We start from the raw sequence: 27,759 nt of genomic DNA, 5'->3' as shown, positions 1-27,759 counted from the left end.
ACAGCAGGGATCCCCAACCTTTCTTACTCGTGAGCCACAGTCAAATGTAAAAAGACTTGGGGAGCAACACAAGCACCATAAAAGTTAATGGAGGAGCCAAATAAGGGCTGTGATTGGCTATTAGGGGCCTCTATGCACACTATCAGCTTACAGGGGGCTTTATTTGGTAGGAAATCTTGTTTTTATCCAACCAAAACTTGCCACCAAGTCAGGAATTCAAAAATAACTCCCTGGTTTGGGGGCACTGAGAGCAACATCCAAGGGGTTGGGGAGCAACATGTTACCCCTGAGCCACTGGTTGGGGATCACTGATATACAGGAAGAAAAAAAAAAAACACCCCTTACAAGAAGCTGGGAGCAGGGCATATCTTCTCTTTACATCTCGGGATACCAGAGAAGCCCAGTGTTCAGACCTGGTCTTTATTTATAAAAATACATATATACATTTTTCCTTCTGGGTAGAAGAGCAAAGTATTTACAGACCTGTGCATATGCATCCTGCAAAACATCAAACAAAACTGCAGATCCGGAGGGACCCGGTACTAGTGCCATTTATATTTGCGTGCTTGGTTCAGCAGTTCACCAATAAAAAAAAAAAAAAAAAAAAAAGGTCCTTTTCTCCACCAAGTCTCTCCCAGCACACTGGGGGTCAATGAATAAATAAGGGGGGGCGTTGCTGTCACGAATCTGGAGGCATGTGAATGTGCTGGAACTCTCTAGAAGCGTTCGGACTCGGTGGCAAGTCGTTCTCCTCGCTCGAGTGGCTTTCATGGCGGCTGCTCCAGGTTCGAGGCTTGCCAGTTACGTGGCTTGTTGGCATTGCCGAGGTGAGACTATCCAAAAACATAGGGGGATAGTACTGCTTGAAATAAACAGTCGGCGTGAGAACAGCAACGAAACGCAGCAGTCATGGCCTGAACAATGGCGGTTATAAAGGAGAACTAAAGCCTTTATGGGCTGTATTTTATATCCTACATTTACTGTGCCAGCCCATAGGGTCCACGGACCTGTAATGATCTAGGCCTTTAAAGGGGTGGTTCACCTTTACGTTAACTTTTAATTTGTATATATATTTTTTATAGAATGGGCAATTCTCAGCAACTTTTCAATTGGTCTTCATTTTTTATTTTGTATAGTTGAATGATTTGCCTTTCTCTTCAGCTTTCAAATGGGGGTCACTGACCCAAGAAGCCAAAAACTATTTTTCTAGGAAAGTTGGTTACTTTTTATTACTTACCTTTCTATTCCAGCCCTCTCCTATTCATATTTCAGCTCTCATTCAACCCACTGCCTGGGTGCTAAGGAAAATAAGACCCTAGCAACCAAATATCTGCTGGATCATCACAAATCATTAAAGGCGTGGTTCACCTTATAGAATTGTCTATTCTTAGCAATGTTTCAGTTGGTCTTAATTTTTTTTTTTTTATAGTTTTAGAATTCGTTCCTGATTCTTTCCAACTTTCAAATAGAGTTTACTGACCTCCAGTAGCCAAAAACTATTGCTGTTTTATTGATATTACTTATCTTTCTATTTAGGCCTCTCCTATTCATATTCCTATCTCTGTTGTAAACCACTGCCTGGTTGCTAAGTTAAAATGGACCCTAGCAACCAACAAAAGTTGATGCTACAGATGATCACTGCACTGGTTTCTGAGCTGCCATGTTTATTAGGCTTGTATAGTGACAGTTATATTATATAAACACAGTATATTGTCAGTCAGTCCCTAAGTTCAGTAATGGCAGTGAATCAGCAGAAAAGAAGATGGGGGGCTACTGGGGGCGTTGTTAGAGGCACAGATCTTCCCTGCTAAAGGGCTGTGAGTGCTTTGGGCTGGTACAGAAGCCCAAAACATAATGTGCAACATTTGTAGCCTACTACTTTAATCTTTAGTTCTTCTTTAAGGGTAAGTCCAGTTCTCAAGGGCAGATTCCTGCAGTAGGGGCACAGACTTTTGCCCTGTCTTGTCCTGTGACCCCCTCAACCACAGCCCAATTCCATGCAATTGTCCCGCTTCATTGCTTATACACAGCCCATCCGTCAACTGTGGCTGAAAGACTGCTCTTGTATAGGGGCAGTGATTTGTGGGGGCCTCATATTTCCCCCCCCTATTTCCCAATTACACTTGCGCATGAAAGACCCCACTTTAAATAAATGATTATAGAACTTACAGTTGCAAAGAACTAAGAGAAAGGGGGGTTCTTAGCAAACAGAACTTACCTGAGGATCCATTGAAACAAGAGAGAGGAAATCCAGACCTATAAAGAGCAGCAACACAGCAATGTAAGGAGAAGCCATTGATGCCAGGGTGCTGCTGTACAACATGCACGCACACCAGCTTGGCTTCTATATCCAGATAACGGCAGAGAGCTGTACCTGGTAACTCTGCGGATATTCCAGCGATGGCCGGGTGATGGAAATGGTCCGCGTACCCTGCCATGGAGGGATGCATGGGCTCCGACTCAATGCCAGCGACTTTTCCGACTCTTATTGATGACGGCTGATATGACAAGACCCTTTTGCAAGACAAATAATAAACATAATTACCAGCACAGGAGGATAACAAAACAGGACACAGCAGTTTGCAGGGTGGTGGTTTTTTATATTCTGTTGGCTTATAGGAATAATGAAGATGGTAACATTTCATCACAGAAACAACTTTTTGGGCATTTAGCCCAGGTCTAAGTCTTATTTGTCCTGAGGTGTAAAGGAACAGTTCAGTGTTAAAATGAAAATGGGCAAAATGAATAGACTGCGTAAAATAAAAAATATTTCTAATATAGTTAGGCAAAAATGTCATCTATAAAGGCTTGGAGTGAGTATATGTCTAACATAATAGCCAGAACTCTACTTCCTGCAGGGGTGGCCAGACCTGGGGGATGCGGATGCGCTGCGTGAATGCGTACGTACACTGCGTTGCATACATAAGCATTCACGCAGCACTTCCGCATCCCCGGCTTCATCGCGCTCCACCAGAAATCCACGGGGGATCGACTGGTGGACCGCAATGTATTGACCACCCCTGCTCTACTGTAATACCCAATCACCCTTAACTAGAAACTGCTGCCTGCAAGAATATTCACTGCCAGCAGAGGGAGCCTCTCTCCCCACCTAAATGACCCGCACAGAGCAGAATTTATTTTGCAGAAGGCTCATTTTGCTGGAGGTAATTTTGAATTTTCACTCTCCAGCCAATCAGAGGCTTGTTTCTTTTTTTAATTAGGGTTTACTCTACCCAAGCTGCCAGTGCTTCCAGGACCTACACAAATCTACCATTGTTTGACCAGCAACTCTATAAATTCACTCATATGTGTTAATGTGTGGGAGAGCTGGCACCCAGGAGGCTAGATTTGTTAGGAAGAAGCTAGCATCTGTAGGGGCCTAGGTTCCATATATGTTGGATACAAGGGGTGGGAGTGGTAATATATTCTGCTTTACTGCCCAGGGTCCCATTGGGAGAATTGGAGAAGTGATAGATACAATCATCCCTTTTGGCTTCCACTAGCTCAGGGTAATCCAATGCTAATATTATATCACCTAGAAATTGCAGGTCATGTGATCAGTGATAGTACCCAGTTCCCTGAATGGCAACAGATATAACATAAAAGCCCAATAAATAGCTAACCCTTTCATGGCCGCCTCCTGTGATTCTGTCAGGTACACGCACTCCTTCTTGGCCGGCGGCTCGTCGTCATCCGATGAACTTTCAAGCGTCAGATCTATGACTTCTGCTTTGTTCTTTCTGGTCGTCTCGCCACCTTCTACTGCAGAGCAGATTTTGCTGATTACGCCTGCCCCTGCACAGGGTACATAGAAATAGAAATGGAAACACTACTGTATAAAACTTATAAATCTCCTAGACAAGTGCCCATATACTATATTTGGTCAGGCCTACAAGAACATATAACAGGGTAACTTTTTCCTAGGAACTACCACCAATGATCTACCCCCTAATGTATGCTCATTCGGACTTAGTTCGGCCAGGACCATGGATTCGGCTGAAACCAACCCTGCCAAATACCGAACCAACTCCTGGATACAGTGCATCCCTCGTAAAAACTAAGAAAGCTTTATCAGAAAGGTCTTTGTAGATACAGCTATAAGCACTCATTAATGCTGCACTGAGTCCTCTATCAAAGGAAACACAGGATTTCTATTATTCTTTTTTTGTATACATGTTCTTCTGTGTCAGACTTCCTGCTCTCAGAAAAATCCTTTCAGGGCACAGGCACGAGTCTGCTCAGTTTGCTCCTCTCTTCCTCCCTTCTTCTACTACCCCTTCCAACTCTGTGTAATCTGAGCTACCAGCAGCTAGAGCTGCAGCATGGAAGCTACTAAGACCAAGCTAAAATGGCAGCTGCTATCTTAAACTTCTAGGGCTGTTACTCAGATATGGTAAAGCTTTCTGCAGAATAAATATAGCGTTCTAGCTTGCACTAATGTGGCGAATCTACTGCCATTAAAATGCCAAAATGACTTTCCTTCTCCTTTAAGACCACAGAGTCTTCACGGAATGTTGTTTCATGAGGGGGTTCATTGCTGGTAGTTCTAACGGAAGGAATACCCATGGATCACAGTGCACCATACCTTCAATGTGGGGATATTGTGTGCTTGGAGAGGTCATTGGCTCCTTCTTGGGCCTCATGGGACACCAAGAGCCGTCCTGTTGGAACTTGATCTCATCCACATCTGAGCACTGGTTAAGGATCTCCATAAAGAGCCTATAAAAACATAAGACAGCTCAGTGAGGGATTGAGGGCTCGGGGGAAGAAGCCTATCAACAGGAATCCATTCAGGTGTATTCTCTTTCCACAACACTCACAAAGCAGAGAACTGGACCTGACAGACATGGGGGTTATTATTATTCAATGGCACAGTGTGATGTCATCCCCTGGTCACACTTGAGGGTGTTTGCCTTGGACGGCCATTTCATTTTGTCCAGCGTGGGGGTTAGCTACCTTCCTGCCTGTTGTATAGTGTGTGTGTGGCAGTGTAAGACTTATACATACCATCTAGGGGGATTTGCACCAACACTGCAGAAGTGTGTGGATTGTAGGTTATGCAGCCGCATATACTTGCTGGCTGTTTAAACAGAATGACAGGTCAATAGTGATAAGCGAATCTGCCCCATTTCGCTTTTCTGAAGAAATTCACGAAATGCTTTGAAATCAATGGGCTTTTTTTTTTTGTGATGAAACCTGGTGAAAAATTTCGCTCATCACTAGGCATAACTTATTGTCAATACAAGCCCTATTTATTTGGCTTAAGTTAGACAGTGGTGCGTATTGTCCCTCGCCAGTTAATGAATAATGGCATCACTTCTGTTGATATTCGAAATAGGGATACTCTCATGATTTTTATTGTATACTTTTTTTTGTATTTCAACACAATCTTTATTATTGTAAAGGTTGAGCTTTCAGAAGGAGCCAGCGCTACACATTAGAACTGCTTTCAGCTAACCTATTGTTTCTCCTACTCCCATGTAACTGGAGGAGTCCCAAGCCAGACTTGGATTTCTTACTATTGAGTGCTATTCTGATACCTACTGGGAGCTGCTATCTTGCTCCCTTCCCATTGTTCTGCTGATCGGCTGCTGGAAGGGGAGGTGAATATCATTCCAACTTGCAGCGCAGCAGTAAAGTGTGAGTGAAGTTTATCAGAGCACAGGTCACATGGCTGTGGCACCCTGGGAAATAAAGAATATGGCTAGCCTCATATGAAATTTCAAAATCAAAAATAAATAAATCTGTTTCCTCTTTTGAAAAATGGATTTCAATGCAGGATTCTGCTGGAGAAGCTCTATTAACTGATGTGTTTTGAGAAAAAAAACATATTTTCCCATGACAACATTCCGTTAAATACCTTATAGCAGTGGCTCAGGGGCAACATGTTGCTCACCACCCCCTAATTTTCTATTTCATTTACCATTGGAGACAGGTTTTAGAAGCACAGAGACACAGTTTTACTCCAAGCAGAACCTCCTGCAGGCCAGCAGTACACACGGGGCTACCAAACAACCAATCACAGCCCTTATCTGACATCCCCAAAGAACTTTTTTTATGCTGGTGTGGCTCACCAACACTTTTTGTGTGTGGGTCATGGGTAAAAAAGGTTGGAAATCCCTGCACTTTGAAAAAAGGACAACCTGGCAGCGAATATCACACTTACCCATCTATAATAAGGCTTTCATAGCTGGCCTTTTTGTCACACACGGGACAAATCCATGTCGGCTTCTTCTCGTTCATTTGCAGATACAGAGCAGCGTCGAAGCATTGCAAGTGAGAGCAGGTCACAGCTCGGCAGGGAATGGTCAGCCTCATTTTCCCAAGCTGAAGGGTACAATATTTACAGAAAGCATTATGGCTAAAGAGCTGTACCACTAGAGTTCTGCTGGGGAAACAGTATGATCCGGAACTTCAGCTTTTGTGCAGTTGGCCGATAGAGAAATAAAGGGACTCATGAAGGCGTTGTACTTACAGGGCACATCAGCGACACCCGCAGGCTGGTGGTAGCAATTTCACTGTCTGGATCTGCAGTGAGTTTCTCTTTAACTGTTAAGTAAATATAACCAAACTAATGTCAAGGGGCAGTTCATCTTTAAGTTACCTTTTAGGATGTTATACAATGTCCTACTCTTAGCAAATTTTTAATAATCTGGACATATGGGGCAATTTGGTAGTATTCAACCAAACTGCCAATACATTTGTCAGACCCTAAGCAGTCGATTTCAAACTTTTAAATGCAATTTATTTGATTAAAGGAACAGTAAAGGTGGCAACACACGGCAGATTCTAGCTGCCGATATCGGCCCCTTAGACAGTTTCGGCAGCTTATCGGCCCATGTATGGGCCCGACCAACATGTGGCCTGAAATCGGACAGGGCAGGTTTGGAAATTAATCCAGCTTGAAAAAAATACAACTTTTACCAGTGCCGGGCAACAGTACATTATATCCAGCGCCGGATTTCTAAATGACGCGCCCCGAGGCCGCCCCCTACCGCCCCCACCCGCCGTGTGAGCGCGCATGCGCAAACCACCTCCTCCTCCCCTGCCGCCGCGCTAACGCGCATGCGCCAAAGTTAAAACTCCCATACGGAGCAGTGGGAAGAGGTCCCCATTGCTCCGTATGGGAGCAAAAGTTTAAAATTTGCGTGCGGCGGGGCGGCATGCCGCCCCTATGTATATGCCGCCCTAGGCCCGGGCCTTTGTGGCCTCGCCACAAATCCGGGCCTGATTATATCCTTATTAGTTTCAAAAGATAAGTAATTTTTTGTGTTTACTGTTCCTTTAATGACTGCTACAGTTGGGCTCCTCCAGGACTTTATTGTCATTCAGTGTCATTGGCCAATAGGAAAGTAGCAAAGTCCTTAATTTGCCATATGGTCTAAGTATTTCCAAGTATTTGATTCTGTGTATATATGAAGGTAAGGGCCTAACTGTTAACACTTTGTTTCTGTAATGGTTACTAGATAAATTAAAAATAATTCCAATATTGCTTAATAATGATACCTTTAACTGTATATGGTGTTTTTTTTTTTTTTAATTAATATTCCTAAATTCAGTGCTGTACTTACTGAGTGCCCTGGAATGGTCTGGATTCCTAATTCCTTTCATTTTCAGCTTCTGGAGCAGCACCGCCGATGTCAACTGGCGCACAAGGTAGACAGACATGGAGTAATTCTACGAGGCAAAGAATGAAATGTTATGTACAGAATAGAAGACGGTCTAACCTAAACCTGAGAAAGACAATGTGCAGCTTTGTTAATCGGCACTGCTGCTACAGGCTCCCCCGCCTGTCTATGGCCATGGCAACTACACCGATTCCCAGCAATGTTAATAAGGGGGAGCCCCTAGCAGCAGCATCATTACATTTCCCTGATCTAAAATAATCATTTCTAAATGAAAATTTACATTTGCCATAAGAATGGGAACCTTTGCTAAAAGGGAAAGTGTACCCTGCTTTTTGACATGAACTTATTCGGTTGTAGAAAAGCTGCATAAACACTATGTGAACTTCCAACAATAAATATAAATGCACATTTTCTATACATACCTACCTGATTCCACAGATTCAAAGAAGACCATGACTCATACAAGTAACTTCCCAACATCTCCAGTGAACCCTAACTAGTGGGCCAGGAGCAACATGTCAACCTTGAATGTGGCCTCAAAGTAGGTGCTTATTTTTGAACTCCTGGCTTGGAAGCAAGTTTGTAGGCTGTCAGTACACATAGGGGCTAGGTTGCTTCCCAACTCTATTTACAAATGAATGTGGCTCATTGGTAAATAAGGTTGGGGACCCCTGCCTAAGCAACCCCATTTGTATTATGTTCTATTATATAGTGATGGGTTCTGGGACTCTGTGACTTGAAATGCCTCTGCTTTGCAGAGAATCTGTGCACCACCCACTATGAAAAGCAAATGGCTGAATCCGTTACTGCACAATGGAACAAGGCAAGGGTGGGGTTGCATTACTATGTAAGTGCGAAGACAGACGGGACAATTAGTCGCCACCTTATTTTTTTTTTTTTAAATCTGATTACCGTGGCTTACAAAAGCAGTTTGTCCTGTACAGCATATTTCAAATGTGGCAACTTGTATGATAGTGTATGAAATTTAAAAAATTCAAGAGATAGACTACAGCTGGCCATACATATTTGGCAATTTTATTGACTGATATGCCCACCTTGAGGCAGGCAATATAGGCTGATCCAATCCTCTGAAGCATCAAAATGCAGTGCAAGCAGGCAATCGTAACGAGGACCGGTCTGTCAGCAGTTTTTATTGGCCTGTATATGGCCACCTTAACATGGTTCACTTTCAATCTGTCTAATCAAGTATTGTTTGTGTAGGAAAAAACAAACATTTGAATTTATTCCAGGTCAGACACTTGTTATTCATCTTTTTTATAAAAACCCAAGTGAATGAGCCAAAAGGGTTGTATATGTTCTCTTTAATTACAGACACTGATTTAGCCCAAAATCAACCCCAGTGTTCTCCGTGCCATGGCTTACTAGCTACAACCCTTCAAATCATTTCAATGATAATGCTACTGCTGCTGGGATCTTAAAATTTTAGTTTAGCCGCAAAGTGATAGGCTGAAGTTAGTGTGGATAAAGGGCAGCTGTGCCTTTAGGCAATGGAGTAAATTGCCCACTGGGACTGAATTGCGTATTAGTCCAGTGGGCCCCACAGAAGACTCAGGATCTGCTTCCTCCACAGAGTAACATAGTAAGTTGGGTTGAAAAAAGACATCCATAATGCCTATATATAACCTGCCTAACTTCTAGTTGATCCAGAGGAAGGCAAAAAACCCCATCTGAAGCCTCTCTAATTTGCCTCAGAGGGAAAAAATTCCTTCCTGACTCCAAGATGGCAATCGGACCAGTCCCTGGATCAACTTGTACTGAGAGCTATCTCCCACAGTTAAGCCCCTGCCTTTGGGAAGACCCTAACAGGAGTGGCATGTCTTTTAAAGAAGTAGAACATTAAATTGCACGTTCTTTCATTTCTGTGCTTCAGCTTTTAGAAGTGTATATTTTAGGATATTTAACACTGATCTCCTTTACAATATTGCAACTTCTGTAATGTTACATACAGTACATAATAATCACAATAAAGAAATTCTCCAGGCAGAATAAGCCCCTGCCTGTACAGCTTCTACAGCTGGAATGGAGGATAGCTACCAGCAGCTAGTGTTATTATTTCACAACAAAATCGGGTAGAGGCGGTGCTAAGAACTCACCCACCTTCCCGATTTCAGAAGCCCACGAAATGGAAACCTGGTTTGGAACAGCAGATGACAGCCGAACTAGTGAGGTAATGTTGAGGGGGCGACCGGGTCGTTTCTGCTCAACGCCATTTTTCGGTGGCACAGCACATCCCTGGAAAATAGGAATTGAAAAAATAGTTAAAAACTTACTGTTCATTGCAATGGAATATACACGGCAGTTCTGAGTGCTGATGCTTTTCAGCTCAAAAACGAGTTTGTAGCCATTTCTTGCAGCTTGCCCCATCACGTATCACAGACAATTCAAATCTCTTCCTAAAGCCTGGACAAACTGAAGTCTTCACCCATTCCTAACTGAGATCCTATACAAATTAAATGGGCAGCTTCATGATGGGGCGCATATAGAACCTATCCCCACTTCCTGGGGTTTTTGTTCCACAAACCACTCCATCAATTTCTTGGGTTTAAGGAAAACTATACCCAGAATGAATACTTAACCAACAGATAGTTTATATTATGTTACGTGACCAAATAGGAATATATATCAGTAACTATTGCCCTTTTTCATCCTTTCCCTTGAGCTGCCATTTAGTGATGGGCTGTGTGCTCCCTCAGAGATCAGCTGACAGGAAGTGATGCAGCTCTAACTGTAACAGGAAGTAGTGTGGGAGCAAAAGGCAGAACTCTGCCCATTCATTGGCTGATTGGGCCTAGCATGTATGTGTGCCTTGGCTTGTTTGTGTGCACTGTGACTCCTATGATCCCAGGGGGCGGCCCTTAGTACTTAAAATGGCAGTTTTCAATTTAGGATTACCCAATGGCACATACTACTAAAAAAGTATATTTTTATTAAAATGGTTTATTTAGATGAAGCAGGGTTTTACATATGAGCTGTTTATGCAATATATTTTTAGAGAGGCCTACATTGTTTGGGGTATAGTTTTCCTTTAAGGTGAAATTAGCCTTCATATCTGCTGCATCTTGGCATTGTACATGACGTCCATGTGTCCAGAGCACCAGAAGCCCAAAAACTTTCACTCCCTACTATACACATCATATATATAAATATTTATATATATATATTTATATGTATTTATTATATATTCTAGATGGGCATTTACACACACACACTGGTTTGTGAATACTACAATTAGCACCTTACTTTTATTATTCTTAGGTTCCTTAATTTTGTATCGGTATATATAAAGCCTACAGGGAAAAAACAGTTGTACTTGCGGTTCAGTCTATTAACTCACCGGCAAAGGAAACAGCTTCCCATTAACTTTAATGCACAGGCTGCTCGGATAGTTATCCTCTTGAGGACAGCTAGTCTCTGCTAAACATAACCTATTTAAAATAGAAACAAATGGCTCTGTAGGCGGGCATAAAGAACTGCAGATGACTCTAATAAGGCAAATGTGGTATAGCGGCGTGAACATTACCTTAGCTGGACCTGGACTGAGTAATCTCTTCTGCCACCTGGCATGTAATCTCTATTGGAAGAAACAAACAGGGTCTTGAGAGAAATAGGGTAATGACAAATATGAAATAAATGGAAATCTTTCTAAAATATTGCTATCTAAAGGTGGCCATACATACATGGGCCGAATCCAACTGCCAATATTGGTCCTTTAGACTGATTCAGCAGCTTATCTGCCCGTGTTTGGGCATGAACAACGGGCCTACCCGACCAAAATCTGGCCTGAAATCAGCCAGATCTGGATTGGGCAGGTTTGATTTTTCTGTCGGATCGGGGACCACATCAGCTTGTTGATGCAATCCCTGAACCGACGGCCCTACACCCACCGTTCTAATCCGATGGTTTGGCCCTGAATTAGCCCGATATTGGCCACCTGTAGGTGGGGATATCGTGAGAAGATCCGCTCGCATGGCGACCTCGCCAAACAAATGGATCTTATTGTGTATGGCCACCTTTAAAGGAGAAAGAAAGGTAAAAACTCAGTAAGCTTTATCAGAAAGGTCTGTGTAAATACAGCCATAAGCACTCACAGAAACGCTGCACTGACTTCTCTGTCAAAAGATTTGTTGTGTCTGTAATTCATGTGTCACAGACACGCAGCTCTCTGCTTTCTCTCCTCTCCTGCTCCCCCATCCCTCAAGAATGCTAAGAACTCACTCCCCCCTTAGAAATGTGGATCTGAGCAAATCAGCAGGAAGCTTCCACATAGTCTTACTAACTGAGCATGTTCACTTGGTCTCGGTGCAGGAGTGCGGCATTATGGGAACTTTCTTTATACAGTTCAGCGTTTTTCTTCCTGTTTGGCTCTGAACGGGAGAAATATGGGGAGACTTAAGGACACTACTGAGACAACTGAAGGTATGCCTGCAGCTTGAGATTAACTTTTTATTAGCCTTTCCTTCTCCTTTAATAAAGGATAATGATGAGCTGGTAGCGACAGACAATGTGGGGGGAGAGGAGTGACAGACCCCAATAGATTCCAATAAGCAGCATGGCAATAACTTACCTGGAGATGACAACTTCTCGCACCTGTTGAGGGGTCAATGCGAAGATGAAAAATTTCTCTTGAAATCTTTGAAGAGTGTTCTGCACTGAAGAGAATCAGTCAAGAGCAATTGTGAGCACGAACATATTGCAAAATGCTAAATACAAATGTTTTCTAAAATATCCTTTAAAAAAAAAAAGGAAAACATCTCGCTAAAAGAAAATAACTGCAGTCTGTCTACGAGGCATAGGCAATAACATATTTTAGGCGCTTGTGTTTGTGGCTCTGGAGCTCAAAACTTTAGAAAAATTAGACTGCTAGATCCACACTAACTCTCAATAAATGCCTATTTTAACTCAGTCCCTACCATTCTTCTCCTTAGCCTTCCTGATGGAATTCTACTAGGGACAAATTTTATCTGTAGCCATCAGTAACTGTGGGTTCCCTAATCCAATACAAGTAAGCAGGACCCTTCCTTCCATGGGTAATCAATTATTAGCTCACCAGTCACCTGGTCCGCTGGGTTGTGAGCCGTGCCAACAAGTAGAACAGGGCCCCAGTGGAAAAGAAATGCCCATGCATACATGGTAATGCTCCTCATCCACCCCATTATGATAACCCCCCCACCCATTAACGCCACCCTCTCCTTGCAAGCCCTGCCCCCCTTTGCAAATCACGATTTTCCACCTTCCTCTCTTGGTGCCCCTGATTAGAGTGTCCCTGTACCCCACTGATGGTGGCCCTGGCCATGGCACATGGTAAATGCACTGAAATTCATGGGACTGTGAAAAATCAGGGTTAGAAACCCTTGATTTCGGTATGCAGCCAAATCCCTGAAACTGAATTTGCTTAAATACTGAACCAATTATGGGATTCAGTGCATCCATAGAAACGAACTATTTCATTAAAATTCTAGGCTCTTAAAAAAAAAAAAACAAACAAGAGTGTAAAACAACATACTTCAACTTTAATACAACAGATATATAAGACTATCAAGAATTACCAGAACCATGTCGGTTGAATGCTGACATGGTTTTGGTAATACTGCCAGGAAGAAGATCTTCCAAGCGAGCCACTGAAGTGAAACCGAAGTTTTGTGTTTGAAAGGTGCAGCATCAGAGAACCCCTTGTGGCCTTAGGATCCTGGTTTCAAGAGCCACGCCATTAAACTGAGGCTGGCTGGATTGGGGTGCTTTATCGGACCTTGGGAGAGAAGATCTGGTAGGAGAGGAAGAGGCCAAGGATTGGTTTAGAAGATCCAAGAACCAGGTGCTAAGAGGCTATGAGAATGAGATTGGCCAGTTCCCGTCAGAACTTCTTGACTGTCCTGGTAAGGAGATGAAGTGGAGAGAAGGCATAGGCAAGGAGAAAGTTCCAGAAGGCTGTGAAAGCATCTGTCCACTGGCCTTGTGCTGAATGGCCCTCCAGGACCACTCCACAACCAAAAAGGCTAGCATCCACTGTCAGAAGTCACCACAGGGGGTCCCCGAAGGGTCGGCCTGTGGAGAGGTGATTGGTTTGGAGCCACCAGGAGAGAGATGCTCCTGTTAACGGGACAGTCAAATTTCCTGGGATAGGGCCTGTCCAGGCCAAGAGAATGTTCCTTTGAAGTTCCCTAGGACTTTCATGCAGAACCTGGCTGAGTGTGCTGATTTCGTCAGGCTGGTCTTTACCAGTGACAGGTGGTGGAGAATCTTTCTTGTGGTACGGATAACCTCTTGGCCCGTGTATTAAACTGCATCCCTAGGAACATTAAGGACTGAGTGGGAATCAAGGAGAATTTGTCAAGTATTGAAGCACCAACCAAGTTCCTGCAGTGTGTTCATGGTAGAGAGGAGTGAATGCTGGGTCTCTGAGAGGCAAGGTGACTTGATTTGTAAGTTGTCCAAATGAGGGGTTATGGATATCCCCGTGCTCTGCATCACCACTGTGGCCACTGCCATAGTCTTGGTAAACACATGAGGAGCTGAGGTCACAAACGAAAGGGCTATAAACTGGTAGTGGTGGTTTTGGAAGGCAAAACGCAAGTACCTCTGATGGGGAGGAAAAATAAGAACATGAAGGTATGACACTTTATGTCGAGTGAAACCTCCGTGGTCAGATGAATTATTTGAGTTCTTTGAAGTCCAAGAGTGGGCAAAAGATCTGTCCTTATATTCACATTTAGCTCACAATAATTTCACCAAGCGCTCCGGACAGAGAAGTCTCACTAAAAGCAGGTCTTTATTAGTCCATTTAAAAACAAAGCGTCTAACGCGTTTCGTGCACGTGCGCACTTAATCATAGGCATAAACACATAATGATAGGAAGGTTTAAATAGTGTTTCACATTGATTGACATACAAAGTAAAACAGACACGCACCCACCCTCATGATTGGAACAATGATGGAAAAAGACCTTCAACAACATAATATGTACAATCAGCAAGACTTCATATAACGATCACTTTCACACATTTTTCATATGATACATATTGAGCCATAATAAATAAAAAGATAATAATTTGTAATAAATAGTGATTGATAATAAATTAGTAATCCACTTAAAATGAGAGAATACAGAACAGATAGTATTCATGAGGCTAGAAAAATGGAATTGAGGCCACTGGGATGCTGTGTATCGAGAATAAATATCCATTTGACCTCAGAACGCAGAAGCCTCTCATACATGTCTGTACGTCTTTCATCTGGAAAAATCCTATCAATTACTTGAATCTGTAAAAGCGATACATCAGATCCGCAACAATGTGTAAAGTGTCTGGCCACAGGACTACTACTATCACTCGCAACAATGTGCCTAATGTGTTGCCTGCTAACCCAGGCTGTAGCCACAACAGGGCAAAGAGAAATGCCTGAGGCCATGAACAAGAAACGCAGTAAGCCTTCCAGCATCTTGTGCATAGAGTCATTGAAGGATAAGGCATCTGGTGTTCTTAGAAAGCAGAAATACAGCAGCACCCACTGAAGATGGTGAAGACCATTTCTCGGTGAGTTCTGGTGAGAATGAATACAATCTTAAGAAGCTGTGACTATCTTCAAAACGTCTTGTTTGTCCCATTCCTGTTGATTAATCTGGTCAAGCTGGGCGTGAAAAGGGAACAAAGGTGAGGACTTGTTGTGAAGAGCCTTGGAGTCTTGGAAGAGCCCGAAGGGACCTCTGAAGTGTTTCCAGAACAGACACTATGAGAATATGATCATCCAATGATCTGAACTGTGAGAGGCTAGATTCCTAGGGGAGAAGGATTTCTGGAATGTCCTTTGTTTTTATCCTTGGAAAGGGAAGTAGCTCTGCGTTTGGCTTTTGGATTGTTGAGCAAGGTCAAAAGCTAGTGAGTAAGCAAATTTTGGTATCCCCATGGCCAGCTGGGATGCCCATTCAGTGATAGGCTAAAATGGGACAGAGGGTGGTGGGATTTCCCTATGGGGAACCAAGCATTCCCCTGCCACCTCATACTGCCACTATTCACCTTGAATGGTGGCAGTATGAGGTTTAAGAGCAAAATAATTCCAATAGGGGAAAGTTTAAAGGGGTTGTTCACCTTCAATGTCCAATTCATTTTAAACCACCAACAATGCTCTCAGCGTGTTAGAAAATCTATTTTTCATAAAAAAGTAAAAGCCACTGTAAAAGCTACTTTTTATTCCTGTTAAATCAGTCCTTCTGTCTCTCTGATCTGTTTTTTAAGGGATGGGAGTGGCCTCTTTTTAACCTGACACACTGAGAACTTCCAGTTCCAGTTTCAGTTCCATTATCACTGCCAGGCTTTGCCCTTACTTGTTTCCTATTGGACCAATTTATTGGTTGCTTGTGCGCTCTAACCAGTTGCATAAATTGACAGGTCATTGGTTAATTTCTCCCTAGCAATGGCATAGGCACACAGACCGAGCATATCACTAATCTAACATATATCTGCAGCAGTCTGTCACAGACACAGGAAGCAGTGTCAGATTGACAGGAGACACAGCCAATAGGAGTTAAGTGTGCTGTAGCCACTGTAGTGTTTATAGGGGTCACTAACAACCCCCCCCCAGAAGTGAAGGATAAAACTCAGCAGAAGAAACCTGAGACAATCCCATGATGGGAGATGCCTGAGGTTGACACCCTACTCTGTGTAGGAGTCTTTTGCATCTCCTGGTGTCAGAATAAACTGACTGTATAAAGAGAAAATAATAAAATCCAGTAGACAACAAAAAAACAAACTGGGCTTGCTGGGGGGGGGGGGGGGTATAGAGGAGCAGGAGCTAGTTCTTGTTTTATTGTTGTGTCCTGCCTCCTAGTGGTACAAGCTACACCATGCTATTCCTCGTTCCCCATGTCCCCCAAGCTGACAATGGAGAAAGTCTAACTACCCCTTTAGGACAAGGAAAGTCATATTAATTAGGAAGCACCCTCCCGATAAATAAAATTGATTCAGTTTTACCTTGGGATTCTTTGTACCAGCCTATTACATTGCAAAAAAATTCCCTGGGAGACTGGGTCAACTTGGCAGCATAGTGCTCCCATAGAAAGTACCCTGGAAAGACAATAACGCAAGGGCTTTATCTGTCACACAATAGATAGAACTGCCGGGGTAGAGCAGCACACTTGTACTAGAACAGATAGTGACTGGCAGTGGGTACTTACGTTGGCATGTTAGCAATTACAGGTGAATATTTTTAGAACACTGCTGGTCACCCCTCCTGAGAGGGGAACAAATCCATTAATCACTGCACAAAGCTTATACACTTCGGATCTTACCTAAGCTTGTGGGTTTAATCAGAACATCGAGCACATCGTAGAACGGAAGACTCTTAAGGTGGACATCTGGGTGCACAGGAGGAATCGAGGGGGACAGCTGCTGAATCTCAAATGGAGCTTTGGTGTCCTGCAGCAGTACAGACCCCAGAGGGGATGCGGGGGAACAAGGTGAAACGGAGGTGGAAGGCAGGGAGTGCATCCCACTAACTGCCAAGTCCGGATCCACCGGGGCACTGCTGTCCAGATTGAAAACATTGGACCTGATGGGCGCTAATCCCGTCACTCCGTCGAGGGTCCTCGGAAAGCGTCGTCGGTAGAGTTCCTTGATTTTAATTTGGACAGCAGGGCTGCAGCCATTCTTTAATAAATGGAGGGCCCGCATAAGAAGGTCGTGCTTGCGCCCGCTTTTGTTTCGCCCGGCGAAGCCCAAAAGCACTTGAAGCTCTGAGACCCGAAAGCTTGACACCATATTCTGAAATGCAAAAAGACAAAAGTTCTTTTTTTGTTTTTCTTTTAAGTTTTAATGACATTAGCAGTTTTAAACTGCCTACTAATACATTTATTCAGGAGCGCGTCTTGCTGCTTTGTTCAGCCAGACAGCTAGACAGAATGGCAAAAGCTTAAGTTAATGATACAGGAGGAATCTACTGGTGCTTCTCTGCTCAGTTCAATTGGTCAGTTGGATAGGAACAGTAAAAGAGCGCCTCCCTATCCAAAAACCCTCACCTTGTCCAATATTAGTGCTCCCTTGCTAAACGCTAGGTTTGTTTTGCAGTAAAAGTATTCCTTAACAGCAACTTATAGCTGCCATCTTGGATCCTCTGACGTCAATGGCCCACATGATAATCATGTCAACAACAACTTGAAATCTTTATACAGATTAGGGATGCACCGAATCCAGGATTTGGTTCGGTATTCGGCCTTTTTCGTCAGGGTTCGGATTCGGCCAAATCCACGGTCCAGGCCCAACCGAATCCTAAGTAGTATATGCTTCTCATTAACTGGAATAAACAACATGGCTTGCCTGGGAAAAATAAAAGGAGTTGTTCAACTTTAAATTAACTTTTAGTATGCTATTGAGAGCACCTTTGTTTTTTTAATTATGTGTGGTTTTTCAATTATTTCGCTTTTTGTTCATCAACTCTTCAGTATGGAATTTTAGCAGCTATGTGGTTGCTAGGGTCCAAATTACCCTAGCAACCAGGCAGCAGTGTAAATGAGAAACTGGAATAAGAGAGGGCCTGAACAGAAAGATAAGTAGTAAAAAAAGTAATAACAATAAAATTGTAGCCTCAAAGAGCAATAGATTTTTGGCTTCGGGGTCAGTGACCCCCTTTTGAAAGCTGAATATTGTCACAATACGGGCAGCAGCAACGTTTCGAGCCTAATTGGTCCACACAGGGGCTACCAAATAACCAGTCAGCCCTTATTTGGCACCCAAGGTCATTTTTCATGCTTGTGTTGCTCCCCAAGTTGTGACTCACAGGTAAAAAAAGTTTGGAGACCCCTGATATAGAGTAGAGTACCCCTGTAGAGTAGAGTACTATTTCGAGACAATCTGCAATTGCCCTTCATTTTTTTTAATTATTTGTGGTTTTTGATCAGCTCTCCAGTTTAGAATATCAGCAACTATCTGGTTGCTAGGGTCCAAACTATCCTACCAACCATGCAGCGGTATGAAAGAGAGACTGGAATATGAATAGGAAAAGCCTGAAAAGAAAGATAAGGAATACAAAGGAACATAAACAATACGATTGTAGCCTCACAGAGCAGAGGTTTTGCTCGGGTCAGAGTCAGTGCCGGGGTCAGTGACCCCCATTTGAAAGCTGAAGATAAATGAAGACCAATTAAACCGTTGCTAAGGACCAACCATTCTATAACTAAAAACTAAATACTAAAAGTTACTCTAAAGGTGACCTATACCTAATAATATTAGGGAGCACATGACCTAGAGGTGTGTCTAATAACAAACAGGCCCCAGTGGTGACCTTTAATGACAGCATAAACACTATACATAATAGCAGCTAGCAATACTGGGGGGGGGGGGGGGGGGGCGAGAGGGGAAGCTGGCTACCCCCACGGGGGTAGGTTTGGGAAGCTGGCGATGGCAGGAGTGAAAACTTCCAATTGGTGGGGAGCAAGAACAGGGTCAGCAAATGTGTACATGTAATTGCCCTAGCTAAGGTTGCCACCTCACTCAGGGTTGGACTAGGGGGTGCAGGGCCCACCTAGGCTTCCGCCCCAGGTGCCCCCGCCGGGCGCGTCCCCCACACCCCCTCCCCCGACGTCCTCCCCTGAGCGCGCGTAAGTTTAACACATCATGGGTCGGGTCTGGGTCGCAGGGGCCCACCGGGTTTTTTCCCCATGTCCCGGCGGCCCAGTCCAACCCTGACCTCACCCCTTTAATACCAGGCACATATTGAATCCACATTCTGCATGGTTATTTAGCAAGTAATTTAGATGCCTGTACAGCCATGGAGATTGCATCTAAATTAACTGCTAACTAGCCATGGGTTCAATATGTGGCCGGTATTAAAGGAGGGAGGTGGCACCCTAGTGCCAACTGGAGACTTACTGGCAACCTGCTAGTGGAACTGCTCTTTGGCTCAATGTGCCGGCGTGTAGCCAAATTTCTAGTGGGCGGGGACAGAACCAACTTGCCAGGAGTGCAACGCTGCCTACAAAACAAACGTCATCCTTGTAAGGCGTTGCTATTGGTCCATCATTCTAGCCCACAGGTGGGAGCTGAACAGGTGCAGCCCTGCATTTATTGTCTCCGGGTAAATACTTCCCCTTTATGGAAACTTCCAGAACGAAATGATAAATATATCAACTTCCTGTCGGTACCAGGAGTCTGCAAATCACCAACTTTGTACCACACCCCTGTGCCCTACTGTCCCCAAACCACTAACAGGAAACACAATCACATCCAAATGCTTAAAGCTATAGTCCCTCATTTCCTGCAGGAGGGCACCAATGTGCTGGTAACACTGTCATATTGTGCCATTCCCATCCTTGGCTTTCTCTTGGCTATATTACCCAGCATGCCTCACTGTCATAGTGTAACTGTGCCATTCCCACCCTTGGCTTTCTCTTGGCTATATTACCCAGCATGCCTCACTGTCATAGTGTAACTGTGCCATTCCCATCCTTGGCTTTCTCTTGGCTATATTACCCAGCATGCCTCACTGTCATAGTGTAACTGTGCCATTCCCATCCTTGGCTTTCTCTTGGCTCTATTACCCAGCATGCCTCACTGTCATAGTGTAACTGTGCCATTCCCACCCTTGGCTTTCTCTTGGCTCTATTACCCAGCATGCCTCACTGTCATAGTGTAACTGTGCCATTCCCACCCTTGGCTTTCTCTTGGCTATATTACCCAGCATGCCTCACTGTCACAGTGTAACTGTGCCATTCCCATCCTTGGCTTTCTCTTGGCTATATTACCCAGCATGCCTCACTGTCACAGTGTAACTGCGCCATTCCCACCCTTGGCTCTCCTCTTGGCTATATTACCCAGCATGCCTCACTGTCACAGTGTAACTGTGCCATTCCCACCCTAGGCTCTCCTCTTGGCTATATTACCCAGCATGCCTCACTGTCACAGTGTAACTGTGCCATTCCCACCCTTGGCTCTCCTCTTGGCTCTATTACCCAGCATGCCTCACTGTCACAGTGTAACTGTGCCATTCCCACCCTTGGCTCTCCTCTTGGCTATATTGCCCAGCATGCCTCACTGTCACAGTGTAACTGTGCCATTCCCACCCTTGGCTCTCCTCTTGGCTCTATTACCCAGCATGCCTCACTGTCACAGTGTAACTGTGCCATTCCCACCCTTGGCTCTCCTCTTGGCTCTATTACCCAGCATGCCTCACTGTCACAGTGTAACTGTGCCATTCCCACCCTTGGCTCTCCTCATAGCTATATTACCCAGCATGCCTCACTGTCACAGTGTAACTGTGCCATTCCCACCCTTGGCTCTCCTCTTGGCTATATTACCCAGCATGCCTCACTGTCATAGTGTAACTGCGCCATTCCCACCCTTGGCTCTCCTCTTGGCTATATTACCCAGCATGCCTCACTGTCACAGTGTAACTGTGCCATTCCCACCCTTGGCTCTCCTCTTGGCTATATTACCCAGCATGCCTCACTGTCACAGTGTAACTGTGCCATTCCCACCCTTGGCTTTCTCTTGGCTATATTACCCAGCATGCCTCACTGTCACAGTGTAACTGTGCCATTCCCACCCTTGGCTCTCCTCTTGGCTCTATTACCCAGCATGCCTCACTGTCACAGTGTAACTGTGCCATTCCCACCCTTGGCTCTCCTCTTGGCTATATTACCCAGCATGCCTCACTGTCACAGTGTAACTGTGCCATTCCCACCCTTGGCTCTCCTCTTGGCTCTATTACCCAGCATGCCTCACTGTCACAGTGTAACTGTGCCATTCCCACCCTTGGCTCTCCTCTTGGCTATATTACCCAGCATGCCTCACTGTCACAGTGTAACTGTGCCATTCCCACCCTTGGCTCTCCTCTTGGCTCTATTACCCAGCATGCCTCACTGTCACAGTGTAACTGCGCCATTCCCACCCTTGGCTCTCCTCTTGGCTATATTACCCAGCATGCCTCACTGTCACAGTGTAACTGTGCCATTCCCACCCTTGGCTTTCTCTTGGCTATATTACCCAGCATGCCTCACTGTCACAGTGTAACTGCGCCATTCCCACCCTTGGCTTTCTCTTGGCTATATTACCCAGCATGCCTCACTGTCACAGTGTAACTGTGCCATTCCCACCCTTGGCTCTCCTCTTGGCTATATTACCCAGCATGCCTCACTGTCACAGTGTAACTGTGCCATTCCCACCCTTGGCTTTCTCTTGGCTATATTACCCAGCATGCCTCACTGTCACAGTGTAACTGCGCCATTCCCACCCTTGGCTTTCTCTTGGCTATATTACCCAGCATGCCTCACTGTCACAGTGTAACTGTGCCATTCCCACCCTTGGCTTTCTCTTGGCTATATTACCCAGCATGCCTCACTGTCACAGTGTAACTGTGCCATTCCCACCCTTGGCTTTCTCTTGGCTATATTACCCAGCATGCCTCACTGTCACAGTGTAACTGTGCCATTCCCACCCTTGGCTCTCCTCTTGGCTCTATTACCCAGCATGCCTCACTGTCACAGTGTAACTGTGCCATTCCCACCCTTGGCTCTCCTCTTGGCTATATTACCCAGCATGCCTCACTGTCACAGTGTAACTGTGCCATTCCCACCCTTGGCTCTCCTCTTGGCTCTATTACCCAGCATGCCTCACTGTCACAGTGTAACTGTGCCATTCCCACCCTTGGCTCTCCTCTTGGCTATATTACCCAGCATGCCTCACTGTCACAGTGTAACTGTGCCATTCCCACCCTTGGCTCTCCTCTTGGCTATATTACCCAGCATGCCTCACTGTCACAGTGTAACTGCGCCATTCCCACCCTTGGCTCTCCTCTTGGCTATATTACCCAGCATGCCTCACTGTCACAGTGTAACTGCGCCATTCCCACCCTTGGCTCTCCTCTTGGCTATATTACCCAGCATGCCTCACTGTCACAGTGTAACTGTGCCATTCCCACCCTTGGCTTTCTCTTGGCTATATTACCCAGCATGCCTCACTGTCACAGTGTAACTGTGCCATTCCCACCCTTGGCTTTCTCTTGGCTATATTACCCAGCATGCCTCACTGTCATAGTGTAACTGCGCCATTCCCACCCTTGGCTCTCCTCTTGGCTATATTACCCAGCATGCCTCACTGTCACAGTGTAACTGTGCCATTCCCACCCTTGGCTCTCCTCTTGGCTCTATTACCCAGCATGCCTCACTGTCACAGTGTAACTGTGCCATTCCCACCCTTGGCTCTCCTCTTGGCTCTATTACCCAGCATGCCTCACTGTCACAGTGTAACTGTGCCATTCCCACCCTTGGCTCTCCTCTTGGCTATATTACCCAGCATGCCTCACTGTCACAGTGTAACTGCGCCATTCCCACCCTTGGCTCTCCTCTTGGCTATATTACCCAGCATGCCTCACTGTCACAGTGTAACTGCGCCATTCCCACCCTTGGCTCTCCTCTTGGCTATATTACCCAGCATGCCTCACTGTCACAGTGTAACTGTGCCATTCCCACCCTTGGCTTTCTCTTGGCTATATTACCCAGCATGCCTCACTGTCACAGTGTAACTGTGCCATTCCCACCCTTGGCTTTCTCTTGGCTATATTACCCAGCATGCCTCACTGTCATAGTGTAACTGCGCCATTCCCACCCTTGGCTCTCCTCTTGGCTATATTACCCAGCATGCCTCACTGTCACAGTGTAACTGTGCCATTCCCACCCTTGGCTCTCCTCTTGGCTCTATTACCCAGCATGCCTCAGTGCATGTCTATATGCTAGAGGCTGGGAGACAGTGTGCCAAGCCCATGCCAAGGCTCAGTGCCCAGGGAGGGGACACACATGATGCATAATGGCAGCACTCATTTAGTCTGTGCCAGCTACAGTCCCTGTTTATCCCCTTCCCTCTGCCTCCTCTCACACTGACAGCCACCTGCCCCCCCCCCCTTGCTCTCCTCACCCGCAGCTCCTCGGTGTCCGCCATCTTCTCCAGGCACCATCCTGCGGCCAGCGGGCTAGAGTGGGGGAAGGGAACGGGAGAGGTGGGGGGATGGTCAGTTTATGGGAGGAGCCATCGGGGGCGCGCAAAGCGTGTGCAGGAGATCTCTGAGGGAAAACGGGGAAGCGCGGGAATGAGGGTCCGTCCATGTGCGGGGGCTGCTCATGAATGGGTTATGGAGGCACAGAGGGATAGATACAGAGACTGTTACATAGTTGTCAGATAGATACAGGCATGAATAGGTAACAGGTGACTGATAAATCCACACAGATAATATGTGTCACCACACACTGATATGTGTCACCACACACTGATATGTGTCACTACACACAGATTATAGTTTGGTTGCCACCCCTGATGGAAATATCCTATTCTCCCCCCTCCCCTGAATTTGTATAAACCTCCCCGCCCCCACAATAGTGACATAAATAAAGGGGTGAAGGTTCATCTCCACTGTGAGGTTCCACCAGATAAGGTCTGCTTCCATGTGGCCAGAAATTCCAGCGTCCCATAAATCCCAAAGTAATACTAGGCTGAAAGCAGGAATGGGGGCCAAGGCCCTGGTGATATGGTGGGGTTGCACCGGTGCCCAAATACTCTTAGTTCTGCCACTGGGTCTAAAGCTGGCCATACGCGCACCAGTATTATCATACGAAACCTCGTTTCATACGCTATTCGGTGCGTGTATGGCGGCTCGAAGAGGCGGCCGATATCACAGAAGGCTGCGGATATCGGTCGATTGCCCAGGTTCAAGCAAAATCTACATTCAGGGCTGAATTGCCAGGTGGAGGTAGAATTTCTATTGTTTCTGGGAACGATCTTTAAAGATCGGAATTGCTACGTGTATGGCCACAGTAGTAACATCAAAAAATGTAAGTGTTTTAAAGTAATTTAATGTGCTGTTGCTCTGCAAAAAACTGGTGTTTTTTGCTACACAAAAGCTACTATATAAATAAGCTGCTGTGTAGCCATGGGGGCAGCCATTCAAGCTGGAAAAAAGGAGAAAAGGCACAGGTTACATAGCAGATAACTAGTAGATAAGCCCCATATAATGTGGGTTTATCTGTTATCTGCTAAGTAACCTGTGCCTTTTCTCCTTTGAATGGCTGCCCCCATGGCTACACAGCAGATTACTTATATAAACTATAGTAGTCTTTCTGAGGCAAACACACCAGTTGTAGCAATGCAGGGCAACAGTACATTATATTGTAATTACTTTTATACACTTTCATTTTTTGGTGTTACTGTTCCTTTAAGACCAACTCCATAATTCCTCAGATATGTTTTAAAGCTTTATTTTGCACATTTTTCTCCCATTCTACTTTTTTGGCCTTTCTCGCACCCTTCTAACAGGCCCGGACTGGCAAATGCCAGAGGGGCTGCTGTAAAATTCCATAGACAGCAGGCCAGATTTGTGGGAAGGCCACTAAGGCCTGGGCTTAGGGCGACATGTTTTTCAGAGTGGCATGCTGCCCAGCCACATGTGTAATTTTTCATCCCTACATACACCCAGAGCACTGGTGCTGCAGGTATCTGTAGGAACTAGTGAGCAACCATGTGCATAGGCATTGAAGGCGACTGGAATGAGTGCATAATGTGTATGTGTGCACGTGCATGTTGCGTGGGGGGCAGGCTAAAGGGATGCAGAAGGTGGATGGCCTAGGGGCGCAAGATTTAGAAATTTGGTGCTGATAGCCAGTCACTATTTAATGGGCTGGTGGCAGCTGTTTGGACCTCTATGCACTTAAAATGCCAGGACCTATTTTAAATCCCAGTCCATACCTGACCTCTCATCTTCTGTTTTGACCCCCATGCATTCTGCAGTCTTCAATTGCGCCACTCTTCTCAGTCTTCAATTGTGCCAGGCAAAAGGAGAAGGTGATTGATTTCCGGAACCGATATAGCAATCAAAACACTTTTTAACAGCAGCAATTTTGGATCATGCACTTCTTTATGTATATTGATGACAACAGTGGCAGGACTGAACGGTCTGCATGAGATATTCAACTTTTAATGCTTTGCAGACAGTGCGGACAATCCAATCCTGCCACACTTCTCAAAGCTATACATTTAGAAGTTGAGGTGAAGGATTTGTAGGGGACATTTCATGGGACAGTTTTCCCTGGAGACCAAGGCCCATCCTCTGGAAAATGGGAACAGATGCAGGGCTGTATTTATAATGGGGCACCCTGGGGGGGGGGGGGTGGACTTTTTATTTAAAAAAAATTCATATACCCTCTACCATGGATTTCCCCAGGAGCTGGGGGGATAGGGGGATCGGAGCACTCGTCACGCGCATGACGCAGGAGCTGGGGTTCAAAAGAGGCCCTGGCATTTCAAGTACACATTTTCAAGACCCAAACAGACCCCCACCAGCCCACTAAATAGTGACTGTCTCTGGCATCTTAGGCCTGCCTTGCTCTGAGTGACTGAATATTTTGCCAACAGTAAGAGCTAGAAAGGGTTAAACTAGCAGAATAACTAGAAAGTGTGGGTCGCGGTGAGCACAGTACCTCTTGAGGGCAACCCCTGCCCCCTATTGCCAAGCTCTGAGCTGATTCGGGGTCACTACTATACTACTATATACTACTATACTACACATGATTGTGGGGCCTGCTGTATTTAATTACACAACTGGGTTAAACAATGGTTGTAACATATACAGTAAAGCTGGCCATACACGTTCAGATTTTTCTTCTTCTGACAAACGTATGGTATGGATTGTGCGTTTAAATGCAACTATCTAAAACTAACATTCAGCCTTAAATTGTAGGATAATGACCTAAAAAGAACAAATGGGAGGAGGTTCTGAGCATGAAATAGTTGGCAGCACCAATCGTACCAAAGTGACTCCCAGTGTAGGTATGTATGTATGTATGTATAACTTTATTTATAAAGCGCTTCTTATGTATGCAGCGCTGTACAGTAGAATACATTAATATAAACAGGGGTATTAAAATAGATGAATACAAAGTATTACAATAAGCACAAATAAATACAAGATACAGTTGCAATAAGTTAAGAGTCAAAGACACAAGAGGATGGAGGCCCCTGCCCCGTAGAGCTTACAATCTATATGGGAGGGTAACTTACAGACACAAATAGGCAAATATAAGTGCTGTAGGTCACAGTGGGTGACATTACAGTATAAGTGCCAGTTCCCAGATTAGGTGCTGGGCGAGTGTTCCAAAAGGGAGTCTTTTAGTTTGTTTTAAAAAGACTGAGGGAGGATTCTCTCCGGAGGAAATCAGGGAGGGCATTCCCAATGTGAGGGGCAGCAAGGGAGAAAGGTTTAAGGCGGGAAACAGCAGTAGGAGTGGGGGCGCAACCAAACGATTGCTCTGCGAGGAACGAAGGAGTCGGCCAGGAACGTATGGAGACACAAGGGAAGAGATGTAGGTTCCCCAAGTATATTGCCAGATACACACAGGGTCGGACTGCGGGTGCAGGGCCCACCGGGGCTTCTGCCTTGGGTCCCCCTGCACCCCCCAATTGCCCCCGCCACAGCCTTTCAACCCCCCCCCGCCGGCCCCTCTCCCGTCCGACCCCCTCCCCTGAGCACTCCTAAATTAAACTTATGGTCAGCACGTCAGGGGAGGCGGGAGGGAGACCGGGCTCCAGCAGGTCCGGGGCCCACTGGGTTTTTTCCCGGTGTCCCAGCGGCCCAGTCTGACGCTGGCTGCCAAGCTCTCAACCCCCCCTACATGTGCAGATTTTATCCTTATCCAGAAGAAATGTTCTAACCCAGCCATTTGACTAAACAACTGATCACCATGGTACAAAAATTATGGGGATAATTCGGAGCCCACACAGTCTGAAAAGCAATTTTGTACAATTTTATCGGTGTGTGTATGACAGACAGGGACTAGGGTGCCAGGTTTATAGAAGCACCCCTAACAGATGGAGCAATAGGTGTAACTTACAGTAACAGTAGACAGTAGACATAGAAATGGGTGTAGCATATAGTAACAAAAAGGGATAATGTAATATACAGTGACAGGGGCAATGGGTGCAATACAGAGTAAGAGACACACAAGTCAGAACAAAGACATTGGACATTGGGTATAACAGTTTCTCAGAGGGATCAAGAGTAACAATTAATATCCGACAGGGACAAATAAGAACTTCCTATTGGTTGGCCTGTGCGTAACGCTACACCTATCCGCAAGGCCATTGGT

The 27,759-nt window shown here is 45.2% G+C and overlaps 1 protein-coding gene across 3 annotated transcripts; it reads right to left on the bottom strand.

The window, feature by feature from the left end:
• Positions 1 to 352: 352 nt before the first annotated feature.
• pias2 (protein inhibitor of activated STAT 2) lies at positions 353 to 23,650 on the bottom strand. 3 transcript variants are annotated; one of them, XM_031901684.1, is made up of 14 exons: positions 23,543 to 23,650; positions 16,930 to 17,401; positions 12,214 to 12,298; positions 11,170 to 11,220; positions 10,984 to 11,074; positions 9,747 to 9,881; positions 7,572 to 7,677; positions 6,476 to 6,549; positions 6,167 to 6,327; positions 4,586 to 4,719; positions 3,624 to 3,795; positions 2,375 to 2,514; positions 2,219 to 2,256; positions 353 to 862 (listed from the first exon to the last, which is right to left on the bottom strand). In XM_031901684.1, exons 1-14 carry the CDS (start codon positions 23,564 to 23,566, stop codon positions 680 to 682), a joined length of 1,866 nt encoding a protein of 621 aa, XP_031757544.1. In that variant the 5' UTR covers positions 23,567 to 23,650; the 3' UTR covers positions 353 to 679.
• Between the last annotated feature and the right edge of the window lie 4,109 nt (positions 23,651 to 27,759).

Source organism: Xenopus tropicalis, chromosome 1, assembly GCF_000004195.4.
Source record: "Xenopus tropicalis strain Nigerian chromosome 1, UCB_Xtro_10.0, whole genome shotgun sequence".
NCBI lineage: Eukaryota > Metazoa > Chordata > Amphibia > Anura > Pipidae > Xenopus > Xenopus tropicalis.
Note: the sequence above shows the minus strand (reverse complement) of the source record. Positions and strands in the feature narration are given on the sequence as shown.